Source organism: Coregonus clupeaformis, chromosome 34 (genome assembly GCF_020615455.1).
Source record: "Coregonus clupeaformis isolate EN_2021a chromosome 34, ASM2061545v1, whole genome shotgun sequence".
Classification (NCBI taxonomy): Eukaryota; Metazoa; Chordata; class Actinopteri; order Salmoniformes; family Salmonidae; genus Coregonus; species Coregonus clupeaformis.
The window spans coordinates 34,378,638-34,391,308 of record NC_059225.1 but is presented as its reverse complement, the minus strand read 5'-3'; the positions used below and the strand labels follow the sequence as shown (position 1 = coordinate 34,391,308).

The following is a 12,671-nucleotide window of genomic DNA, read 5'->3' as shown; positions in this document are numbered from 1 at the left end:
CTACAGCTGGCCAATCGGATAACTCAGATTACCGTGTCTGCAGCTTCCTCGAGCGCACAGCAAAGTTGATACTGTGAGATTTCAAAACTAAAAAAACTAGACAAACTGTCAACAATTACAGCAAAGAGCAGCTGTTCATGTTTAAGTTTTAACTCAGCACTGTCAATACTTTTTATTCAACACTTTTATAAGCCATAAAATGCGCTGCTGCCTACTTCCACTCGTGCTACAAAAAGTTTCACTTTCTCTGGTCATAGGAGTTACAACATGAATTTGTGCATGAGGCAGAAATAATGCGGTGCGACTCGAGTTTCCCGATCAGCTGGAAGACTGTGTCCCCTTTTTGGTCAGTCTCAGTGGAGGGACGTTGAGCAAAGCAATTTATTTGAAATTAGGCCCACTCAGCTGTGCCTCACAAGTAATATAAGAACTGTTCTATTACCAGTTTGATCATATACCTCCAATTTTGAAATATAATTTTTAAGTGGTCTGAGAAGAACAGCAATGTAGGGCAATTCAAGCATAGCCAATATGCAGTGCTAATGTATTGGGGCTATAGCTTACTGCACAAACCTCATTACTACAGGACTGTTTTTAATAGGTTAATGTTGCATAGGCTTATGTTTTTTTTAAAAATCTGAGCGGTGGATCTCGGCTTGCATTTTGACTCAAAGTGATCTTGACTCAGAAAAGCTTGGTGACCACTGATATAGGAAATAGGATGCCATTTGGGACCCAGACATTATCATCAGAGTTTGAGGAGTGTTCATGGCTGTGTCTCTGTGTGTTCAGGACATGTTTGAGAAGGTGAACAAGGCCTATGAGTTCCTGTGCACCAAGTCGGCCCGCATCATCGATGGCCCCGACCCTGAGAACATCATCCTCATCCTCAAAGCCCAGAGCATCCTCTTCAACAGACACAAACAAGGTCTGACACTCTAATATTCTCTGCGCTATTCTGCATTGTCTGTAGTATTGTATGTTTTATGTTATTAAGGTGAATTGGACATAAAAACACACAAAAATGACAATGTCAGGGCATATTAACTTGCGTTGGTTTTTGGACACAAATGCTAAAAAGTTAGCATTTGGAGACAGTGGCCATGTAAATAAAACCAAAGGATGGATTGCTATTTTACCTTGTCCATAGACTGCTTACAGGGCAAAGAAACCAATATTTTGTTTTGTAAATTGGGCGAACTATCCCTTTAAGGCAAGCTCTTGTTATCCTCTTGTTGACAGAACTGGAACCTTACAAGTACGCTGGCTACCCCATGCTCATCAAGACCATCACAATGGAGACAGGTGACGAGCAGCTGTTCTCCAAGACCTGCCCCCTGCTCCCGGCTGCAATCGAGCTGGCCTTCCACACGGTCAATTGCTCTGCCCTCAACGCCGAGGAATTACGCAGAGAAAGTGGCATTGAGGTAAAACTAACAACACTAATGGCTATTCACATATCAGGGTCATATTCAATGGAAGTAAACTACTATAACAGGGAGGTGTCCAATAAGAAATGCTTGTTTTTCATTTTCCGTTGCAAAACGTTTTGCTACGTTTTGAATCGGTGTGCACTAATGAATACAATTCAGATACTATTGTTGCAACAATCTTCACCTTTTCTGATCGACATTCTTACATTCGTACTTTTATGGTGTAAACATGGTCTAAATAAAAAAGTACTTTTCCCCCTCCCTTTTCCACCAGATTCTGTTGGACGCCCTATCCCGGTGTGTCGCTGTTTTAACCGCTTCCAGCAAGTCTGATGACATGGCTGTTCAAGTAAGACCACCAGATACAGTGCAGAGCCGTGGTGGAGTGGTAACACTCCCTGGCATGTGTCTTATATGCAATTCCCCCACCGGAGACAAGGATTCAATCCTCCAGTCTACCCTTTCCACTGTTTATCCCACTCGCCAGTCTCGCCCTCTAATTTCCTTACTGTCTGAATAAAGTGTAAAATCACCTAAAATATATATATATTTAACAATACACTAGATCCACAAACATCCCTCTGTGTCTCACTATTATCACTGTATTCTAACCCATACATGTCAGGCTGGAAATGAGTGTTACTGTTCTGTGTCGTTAATGGGCTGTGTTATTTTGTCTCTGCCTAGGTGTGCGGCCAGGTGTGTAAGTGCTACTGTGTAGCAGCTCAGTTTGAGGAGTGCCGGGAGAAGATCATCGAGCTGCCCAACATCATCAGGGACCTGTGTCACGTGCTCTACTATGGGAAGGTGAGACCTCTATTTAATCATGTAACAACAGCCTTGTATCTCTGGCTCTGTATATACTACTGGGATACCACTTTATCATCCAATGCAGAAAGGACACCGATTTATACTTCCTAAAAGGGGCATTTTAAAAGTGAGCACATACCTTCAATTGATAGCAATCATCTCGTATCCTCTCTCTCTCAGGGTCTCCAGCGGACAGCGGCGCTGGCCGTGCAGTGCGTCAGCTCTTTCGCCGTGGACTACTTCCTGCAGACGCACCTGTACCACGCCGGCGTGCTCTGGCACCTCCTGGTGCACCTGTTCAACTACGACTACACACTGGAGGAGAGCGGCGTGGCCACCAGCCAGGACACCAACCAGCAGGAGGTGGCCAACAGCCTGGCCAAGCTCAGCCTGGTGGCCCTCAGCCGTCTGGGGGGCTACGCCCCGACACCCCCACCCCCTGGAGAGGGAGGTGTAGTGGAGACTAACGGGCTGGAGGGGCAAACCCCGGAGAACCCTACGATTCGTAAGAGCCTGGCGGCCATGCTCACACCCTATATATCGAGGAGGTTAGGGTCGGGGGCACCGGCGGAGGTGAGTGATATTGGAAAAGGTGAAAGGGATAATGTAGATTAGACACAATAACACATACTCATAGACCCACTAGTTAAAACACTCTTGAGGATATACTCTGATATGCCAAACTTCATGCTCGCACTCACTCACACACGCATTCACTTATGCAGCTGTTCCTTGTCTTTCCCCCTGTGTGTTTACTAGGTACTGAAGCTGCTGAACAGCAACTCAGAGAACCCTTACCTGATCTGGAACAACGGGACCCGGGCCGAGCTGCTGGAGTTCCTAGAGGCCCAGCAGGAAGCCAACATCAGGAGGGTGAGCAGAGCACTTGGACTGGCTCTAGAATGTGGCTACGTCCCAAATGGCACCTTATTCCCTGTATAGTGCACTACTTTTGACCCAGGTCTATAGGGTCCATTTGGGACGCAGCCATGGACATCTGTGTTATGATCATTGTAAAACTGTATTATTAGGCCTGCGTAAAGAAATGCCTCTCTATCCGTCTCTGTCCTAGGGGGATAATGATAAGAGCTTTGGCTCAGAGTTTGTGTTCAGTGACCATGGTAAAGAGCTTATCGTGGGCGAGATCTTTGTCCGGGTCTACAACGAGCAGCCTACCTATCCTCTGGAGGTGAGCCCCAATACTCAGTATAGGGTTAGACCATGCCCCATACTCGTCACTGTCAACCATTGTTCAATCAAATTGGTACCAACAACATTGTAGTCATTGTCATGCCATAAAGTAGTCATGTCATTAAGTAGCACACAATCACGGTAATCCATTTGCTTCACGCAGCTCACAGTAATATCTGAAAACCTGCAGGTAATTATCTGGTAATATCTACAGTACCAGTCAAAAGTTTGGACATACCTACTCATTCAAGGGTTTTTCTTTATTTTTATAATTTTCTACATTGTAGAATAATAGTGAAGACATCAAAACCATGACGTAACACATATGGAATCATGTAGTAACCAAAAAAGTGTTAAACAAATCAAAGTAGCCACCCTTTGCCTTGATGACAGCTTTGCACACTCTTGGCATTCTCTCAACCAGCTTCATGAGGTAGTCACCTGGAATGCATTTCAATTAACAGGTGTGCCTTGTTAAAAGTAAATTTGTGAAATTTCATAGTTTTGATGTCTTCACTATTATTCTACAAGACAAACCCTTGAATGAGTAGATGTGTCCAAACTTTTGACTGATACTGTAAGGTATTTAGCTACAACCATAGAATTAAATAGAATGCTAGTAATTTGATGTACATCAGATCAGATGTTATAGGCCTTATTATAAGTCTATAACTATGTCTCCCTGTTCCCTATGGTCCAGTACCCCAAGGCGTTTGCGGCCAGCCTGCTGGACTACGTGGGCTCCCAGGCCCAGTACCTCACCACCCTGCTGGCCATGTCCCAGAGCAACAAGGTGGAGTCCCAGCAGCACGCAGAGAGGCTCCGCTCGGCTGAGATGGCCCTGGAGGCCTTGCGCAACGTTATTAAGAACAACCCAGGTACTGTATAAAATACAACCTCCACCACATTTTAAAATCTTTTTTTATTCGCTTTTTTCATGACCTTAACTTGAATGTGTGCTCTGTGACCTTTGTTGACCCCAGGTTCAGAGACCGAGTGCATCGGCCATTTCAAGCTGCTCTTCTCCTTGTTACGGGTTCACGGGGCTGGGAAGGTGCAGCAGATAGCTTTGGAGGTACAGTGACACTCTCCCAATTCAAATGTTCACGCTCGCTCGCTCTCTCTCACTCACACACACACACACTCACTCTTTGTTTTTCTCCCCAAGGTTGTGAACACGGTCACCTCCAACCAGGAATGTGTGACCAACATCGCTGAGTCCCTGGTGCTGTCCAACCTACTGGTGCTACTGCATTCCTTGCCCTCCAGTAAGACCACAGAACACCTACTTCATCTACTACTCCTTTGTACTATATATACTTCATTCAAAACCTGCCTGTCTGATTTTCTGTATCCCTTTCAGGCCGGCAGCTTGTACTGGAAACCTTGTACGCCTTGACCTCCAACACCAAGATAGTCAAAGAAGCTATGGCTAAGGGTCGGTATTATGCAGATTGTTCTTAGTTCTTGTATTACAGTATTATAGTAACTGCCAAAATAACGGAAACACCAACATCAAGTGTCTTAGTAGGGCGTTGGGCCACCACGAGCAACCAGAACAGCTTCAATGCGCCTTGGCATAGATTCTACAATGGCGCATTTCCATACATGATTTAGCCAAACTTTAAGGAGACCTTTAATTACGTAAATATAGGATAAACGCTAGTCATGTTTTAAAAATATAATGAAGTTTAGTTAACATTAGAGTCTAAAGGCTTGATTCTGTTGACATTCTCGAGGCAAGGTTCGTTCAGATAAAATGGTCACAACAGACCGGAGAAGGACAGTGCCTGTTGCGCGCCGTACATAACCCACCTTGAATCTGAGCGGAGGCAGTCAGCATTTTGAAGCTATTTAACCATAAACGTATTGTTTAAAACCTGGAAATGATATGTCATTTTATGAAGCATGTCTTACCTTGTTTCAAAGTAGCCTAGCCAAAATACGACCATAGAAATAATGAGGGAATTATTTTATAAACGCTTAATATGCCCTAGAAACCAGCATTTTTCTCATGTTCTATTAGTTTTCAAATCAACTTTATTTTATTGTCCAGCAGCCAAAGGCATTAATCCTGGTCATATTAGTAGGCCTAACCCATGGTAGTTGATGCATGTTTAGATCTCCCCGCTTTCTTAATTTCGAGCAGATATTTTCATCTCTGTCAGATGAAACCGCTCATGCGTGCGGTGCGCTTTTGAGAATGGTGTTTTCCCTCTGATTACATTTTGGAACATTCACGCGTAGCCTACAGCCATGTGCGCATTGTTGAGCTCATAATATGAAGAAATAAAACTTGTTCAACATTTTAAGCTAACTGCTTTTTTGTGTGCTTTTTTTCAATGTAGTGGTTGTATGAATTTTGGATCTGTCATCCCAGAACTGTCCCAGAGTCCGTTTTGAACCATAGACATATCTTTTTTTAATCGTCCCAGGAAAGAGAAGTAAAAAATCTGTCCAAAAAAAGTGAATGTCAAACCCTGCCCTCCCTCTTTCCTCCAGGTGTGTTGATCTACCTACTGGACCTCTTCTGTAACTCCACCCACCCCCAGGTGCGCACCCAGACAGCCGAGCTCTTCTCCAAGATGACCTCAGACAAGCTGGTGGGGCCAAAGGTCAGTCAGTATCCTTGTGTGGATGGTCATAGGAAGAGAGCGATCACTCTGTATAGACTACTTTAGCTCTGCTTCCCAGATGGCACCCTACTTTTGGCTAGGGCCCTGTTTTCTCCCTCCCTCATCCCTCTCTCCCTTAGGTGCGTCTGACTCTGATGCGTTTCCTGCCCGGCGTGTTCATGGACGCTATGCGGGACAACGCGGAGGCGGCGGTGCACATCTTCGAGGGGACACATGAGAACCCCGAACTCATCTGGAACGACGGCTCCCGGGAGACCGTCTCCACCACCGTCCGGGAGATGATGCTCGAGTACGCAATCTTTCTCTCTTATTGGGAAACCTACAGTGTCTACGTGTCGAGTAGTATCGAGTTTTTCCTGACCACGTGATTTGTCCCTTGTGTTCCTCCCTTTTGCTCTGCAGGCACTTTAAGCAGCAGAAGGATAATCCTGATGTTAGCTGGAGAGTAAGTTTATTCATATTAATAAATTGAGCCATATTCATGTAAATATGTTGTTTTGAATGTTATGGATATCATCTTTAAAAAAAAAAATAATAATACTTTTCGCTGTGTAGTAAACAGTGAATAAGGTGACCTGATAAATGCCCAAAGAAATCAGCGTAAACAACAGTAATCACATGAATTACATGGTGTGTTAATAATACAATGTTGACTGTGTGTGCAGCTGCCAGAGGAGTTCACGGTGGCATACGGGGCGGGGCAGGGTGAGCTGGCGGTGGGCGGAGTCTTCCTGCGTATCTTCATCGCTCAGCCGGGCTGGGTGCTTCGCAAACCCCGGGAGTTTCTAGTGGCCCTCCTGGAGACCCTTACTGAGCTGTTTGAGAAGAACAACCCCAATGTGAGGACACACTGAGTGAATTAAAGCACATTTCGTGCGCACACACACATATATTTCCTGTAACTGAGCAGAAAAATATCTATTGTCATCTCATAAAATACCCTGTACAGAATATCCACTTTATGCTTGTACTTGTACGCAAAAATCTCAATTTCTAACCTTCGCGGCTCGTTTCCAACAGGGTGAGGCCCTGGAGACAGTTACCACGGCAGCGGTGTGTTTGTTCAGCACCCAGACCCAGCTGTGTGATCAGGTCCCTCCCCTGGGCCACCTGCACCGCATCCTGGCAGCACTGACCCACAAGAACAACGCCGTGCCCAAGAGCTCCATCCGCCTCATTCACGTGCTCTCAGACAACGAGGTGAGATCACAGTCTATGGTGGCTTTCCACAACATGAGAAGGTGACCAGATCTACCATTAGCTAGTTTAGCAAGCTACGATTGGCTGATGTGCTAATGTAGCTGTATAACTACAACCAAGCCAACCTCAACTACATACAGAGTCTACAATAGTCCTGATTTGGTTGTAATGAGGTCAACAATCTTCCCATGTACACCAGATCTGTTTTATATTTATTTCTGTCACACTTAGAAATGTATAGCAAGTCTAATGTATCGTGTGTGCACGCCCAGCAATGTGTGCGCTCCATGGCTTCTCTGGAGACCATCGGTCCTCTAATGAGTGGGATGAAGATGAGGATGGACATGGCAGGACTGGCCTGTGAGGCGCTCAACCACATGTTCCAGAGAGAGCAAACAGACCTCGTGTCTCAGGTAGCTCATCTCTCTATCATTGCGGAGTCCCGAATGGCGCCCTCTTCTCAATGCAGTGCATAGTGCTCTGGTCAAAAGGAGTTCACTATATAGGGAATAGGGTGCCATTTGGGGTTAACGGTTACATTTTCTCACCATTTCTTCCTGTTAATTGCTTAGGGGAAAACACAGGGTGTGCTTACGTTCTACCCTTTTTTACTTGATGTTATTCCATGTCATTTGAGTGTTTTTCCGTGTCCATGGGTTCCTACATGCACACACAGGCCCTCAGAGTGGAGTTGGTGCCGTACCTCCTGCGGCTACTGGAAGGGATTGGGCTGGAGACCTTAGACAACCCCTCGGCCACCAAGGCTCAGATCGTCAAGGCTCTCAAGTCCATGACACGCAGTCTGCACTATGGAGAACAGGTTAGGCATCACAACTATATGTCAATCAATATATCAATCAGTATATCAACAATATATTGCAGTGCTTACTGTGAGTCTAAGACCATTTCCCCTCGGGACATTAAAGTTGATCCTATCCTAATTGCTATGGTGCTGTACACTTTTATCAGTCTGAGGGGGTCCTGTGTTGCAGGTGAATGAAATCCTGGCTCGGTCAACTGTGTGGAGTGCCTTCAAAGACCAGAAACATGACCTGTTTATCTCCGAGTCCCAGACCGCAGGGTACCTCACAGGTAGGAATGTAATCCACAGACACACACAGTATATTATGCACTACAAAGAAGGTCAGTTTAGAGGGGGCATTGTACAAGCTCAATCTGAATCCTTTCGTTCTACTATGCTTCCATTGAGCACTTTGTGGCTGCTGACTCCTCACTTTGTGCTTAGTACCTCTCAGTAAGTCCTCCTCCCTTCCTTTTCCTCTCTGTTCTCCTCTCTTCCTCCTTTTCTTTCCCTTTCTCCTCCACGTTTCCATCTTCCTCAGGTGTGTCCACTCCCTCTCTCATGGCGGCCAGCAGCCCCCTGCGGAGCGGGCTGTAGTTTCCTGTGCATGGCCCTCCCAGCGCTCCTCCTCTCTCTTTGCTCTGACTGCAGGTAGACTTTGTCCTTGCTCCCCCACCCTCCCTCCCTCCACTTCCACCACTCCTTATCCTGTCGCCCCCCATCTTGTGCTACTGCTCAGTTTTTCCATTTCCACTTTCCCCCACTTCTCATCTCATCTTCGGACATGGATTGGAAAAACGCTATGGCTGGATCACTGTAGCACAAGTCAATGGGTGAACCAGTGGAAGCCCTGCCCTTGATAAGCCAACATTGGCCCTAATAAAGTAAACAGTGGCAATATGCTTGCTGACGCTCTAAGTAGCAATAGTTCATATACCTCCATGCCATCTCCACTACCACCCCTCACACTGCCAACACTGTAACATAACCACACAATGTAAGACTTTCACCAGATAATCTAGTGTTGACCTCAGTCACCCATCTTGAGCATTCAGTTCCAGTGGTCAGCCTTGAGCATTCCTTAGTCTATCTAATCCCATGTGTCTTTCTGTGTGGCTGTCTCCTGCAGGTCCAGGAGTGGCAGGCTACCTTACAGCAGGAACTGGCTCCACAGTGCTGCCCAGCGTTCCGCCCCCTGTGGACAATGACATTGGAGACTCAGGCTGAAAGACTGACTGACAGACGGACGGACTGAGAGAGAAGTGCTCAGCCCTCCAGACTGCCCTGCGGCTCCAAAGCTGCAGCTCAGAGACTGCTCAGCTCCCCGAGGGAGGGAGGGAGGAAGGAAGGAGAGGGAGGAAGGAGGAAGGAGAGGGAGGAAGGGGGCAACAAACTGTCCCCAAAATGTCCACCGTCGCCACACCTTCAAAATGTCACTCTCCTTCCCCTGCCCCCCCAAACAGCAGTCGGTCTTCGTAAAACCGTCTTAAAGTAAATTATAAAACTTGTCGCCGTCAACCTTCGTTTTTTTGGTCTGTTTTTGTGCTCCTTTGTTTCTTCCAATGAGACAACAAATAGTTTACTTTTGTATGAATATATTTTTTACTCTTAATTTTCGTGGAGTAAAAGACAGAGGATCTATGTAAATTTGGACCTGTCTCACCCTCTATTCTCTTCTCCTTCCTCTCCTCCATCATGCCTGGTCTCACTACCCTGCCTGGTCACACACATCCTCACACCCCCCATCCCTGAAGGAGGTTACTGTATCTGGCCTGGACATGTGGTCACTGACTGGACAAAGATTAACTTTAATCTCCACTCACCTGTTTACAGGAGGCGTCCAGTCATGCATCGAAAATATTTCCTAATTTTATAACGTTTTAGTGTCGTATGGAAAAGGTTGAAAACAATGTTGTAAGGAGGAACTGACAGAACTGTGGTGAATTAAGACTGGCCTTTTTGAAGTGGCCATACGTGTGTGTTCGTTGTCTCCTGTTTGTCTTACCTTCCTCATGATGATCCTGATCCATACTTTGCTCTGCTCACTATCTATTTGAAGGTTGTCCTTTCTGCCGCTACCAAGAATATCTTTTTCTATGTTATTTTCCTTTCCCAGAATGCAAAAAGCACTCGAATATTTATAGGTAAATAACGGCCTTTACCAACTGAAATGAGCTTCTGTTAAGACATTAGGAATGAAACTGACTGATTATACATCAATGTGAAAGACTAGTGCAATTGGGAAATGTTCAATGTAAAATGACGTATATAAACTTTCTATATTGAATGTACATAAAAAAATAAAAGTTGCGCTTGTACATAAGATTTTAAGAATAAAAGGGAACCCACAATGTTGTTCTTTATATCAGAATGTGTTTCTATTCCCAATTAAACTGAGAAGAGTGAATGACAACGTAAAGTACAGTTCGATAAGAGAAATGTCCAACTTAATACCAGAGTGGGGCATAGCAACAGTACATACATTGACAGAGCAAGCAAACTTGTACCATAAAGGTCCATAATCTTGGGCTGCAGTACACATACTAACAATACAAATCTAATCATAAACCATACTTATACTAGTTTTCTAGTATTTCGGATCTTATTTCTGATATTCTAAGTAGACTGGGCTTCAGATTTGACCATTTCATTTTTGGTGGGCCGTTGGTGGCATGGTGAATTAACGATTAGTTACCGGAGTGTAACTCCAGTTCTATGAGTGGAGCGGAGCCCCATAGGGGAGCTCTGCTCCTATTGGTTTACCCTCTGCCCTAAGGCAGCATCAGCCTGAGACAAAATTATGCACACACCTGCAGCCAATAGGAGTACAGGTGTCCCTATAAGAGGGGATGCCTCCCCTCAATCAGCCTCCCGAGATATTTATCTTCAGCGAGACTAGAGAGGGTCGGCAGGGCCTTAAGTCCTATGGGGCTCCGCTCCACTCATAGAACTGGAGTTACACTCCGGTAACTAATCGTTCTATATCGTGGAGCTCCGCCCCATAGGGGAGCTCTGCTCCTATTGGTTTAAGGCGGAGCATAGCGCTCCAAAATGTACTCCCTGCCGAGCCTAACACTTCCCATCGAAACGAAAAGGTCAGGCCTAGCAATGGCTGCAACCAAGTCCCGCAGTACTGCAACTAAAAACCCATACGGGCGTCACAATATACCGCGTCATCGGTTAAAGACCCGCCCCACCTAGTCCAATGGCAATGCCAATGACTAGTGGGCAGATCACCAGAATAGAAGCCATACTAATCTGTACTAGCAGATAGATGTGCCTCCATATCCTGTGAAAACACTACCGACCACTAATGGAATGACACAAAGTGTCACTCTACATTGTGTACACGGTAGACCGCCTCACTCACTCAATGGAATCCCAGAGATTAGTGGGCAGGAACAAAACATGAGTCATACTAAAACTGAACAAGCAGATAGATGACCTCACATTCTGTCAATCAACACATGCCTCTACTGTACTGAACCTGCCAGTCAGGAGTCATGCCACAAAATATGTTTTCTTATCCAAAGCGGACCTGATGGAAACCTTGTCCATAGTCCTGCTTCTCCCTCTCTTCCTAGCTCAAGATCTCCCTTCAGCTATGCTGAGTACAAACCGAGCCAAAGAGTTAGAAAACATATCTGTCAAAAACACGTCTTCCTAACCAAAGCGGACCTGATGGAAACCTGTGTCCACAGTCCTGCTTCTCCTCTCTTTCTTGCTCAAGACCTCCCCTCAGCCACGCTGAGTACAGATCGAGCCAGAGAGTTAGAAGACATATCTAAGAGATAGAAACGGATAAATGGAGACGGCGTCGACCAGGATGCTGCTCTACAGATATCCTCTACCCCTGTTCCTCTGAAAAGGGCAGTAGAAGCCGCTACTCCACGAGTGGAGTGAGCTCTGATACCCTGAGGCAATTGCCGCCCCGCTGCCTCATAAACTGTCTCAATGCCTTCACAAAGCCAGTGAGACAACCGCTGTTTTGAAAGTGGTCTACCTAGTGCAGCCGCACCGTGACACACAAACAACTAAGGCGATGACCTAATCGCTGCTGTGCGCTCGACGTAACACGCCAAAGCGCGTACCGGGCACAGGCGATGGAGCTTTTCCTCACTCCTCTCTCTATGAGGAGGAGGAGAAAAAGCCCACAGCTCCACGGTCTGTGACCTATATGAACTCTTAATAACCTTCGGCACAAATGCCGGGTTAGGACGTAACACTGCTCTGCTCAGGTCACCATTGATGGCCAGGCAGTCAGGTCTCGTCGAAAGAGCACACAAATCACTGACCCGCTTAGCTGTAGTAAAAGCTTCATAGACAGCATCTTGAGGGGTATTTAATTCAATGGCTCGAACGGCGACTTACATAGCGCTTCGAGTACCAAAGCCAAATCCCACTGAGGAAGCGTGACTCTAGGTGTTGGCCTAAGTCGCCGCGTTCCTAATAGGAATCGTTTCACTAGAGGGTGGCTAAAGACATTGTCTCTGCCAAACCCCTCATGACAAGCCGAAATCGCTGCTGCAAACACCCTAATAGTGGCAGGCGATTTTTGCTTATCAAACATGAGCTGTAGAAAAGAGAGAATACTCTCCA

General features: G+C 45.9%; 1 protein-coding gene across 4 annotated transcripts in view; it reads left to right on the top strand.

Moving 5' to 3' along the window:
- The window catches only part of LOC121550053 (dnaJ homolog subfamily C member 13-like), a 69,036-nt gene extending 58,609 nt beyond the window's left edge, over positions 1-10,427 (top strand). For 3 of the 4 annotated variants that reach the window (XM_045210570.1, XM_041862159.2, XM_045210568.1), the window contains 20 exons: positions 793-928; positions 1,243-1,427; positions 1,708-1,782; positions 2,121-2,240; positions 2,424-2,816; positions 3,003-3,116; positions 3,316-3,432; positions 4,135-4,312; positions 4,418-4,509; positions 4,603-4,702; positions 4,798-4,872; positions 5,937-6,049; positions 6,190-6,359; positions 6,473-6,515; positions 6,736-6,909; positions 7,091-7,270; positions 7,543-7,683; positions 7,947-8,090; positions 8,263-8,362; positions 9,202-10,427. In XM_045210570.1, the coding sequence (XP_045066505.1) occupies positions 793-928; positions 1,243-1,427; positions 1,708-1,782; positions 2,121-2,240; positions 2,424-2,816; positions 3,003-3,116; positions 3,316-3,432; positions 4,135-4,312; positions 4,418-4,509; positions 4,603-4,702; positions 4,798-4,872; positions 5,937-6,049; positions 6,190-6,359; positions 6,473-6,515; positions 6,736-6,909; positions 7,091-7,270; positions 7,543-7,683; positions 7,947-8,090; positions 8,263-8,362; positions 9,202-9,299 (2,748 nt within the window). In that variant the 3' untranslated portion in view covers positions 9,300-10,427. Of the gene's footprint in view, positions 1-792; positions 929-1,242; positions 1,428-1,707; positions 1,783-2,120; positions 2,241-2,423; positions 2,817-3,002; positions 3,117-3,315; positions 3,433-4,134; positions 4,313-4,417; positions 4,510-4,602; positions 4,703-4,797; positions 4,873-5,936; positions 6,050-6,189; positions 6,360-6,472; positions 6,516-6,735; positions 6,910-7,090; positions 7,271-7,542; positions 7,684-7,946; positions 8,091-8,262; positions 8,363-8,613; positions 8,724-9,201 lie in introns of all 4 variants that reach the window. The other variant, XR_006657767.1, reaches the window with a different exon arrangement.
- Positions 10,428-12,671: the final 2,244 nt, after the last annotated feature.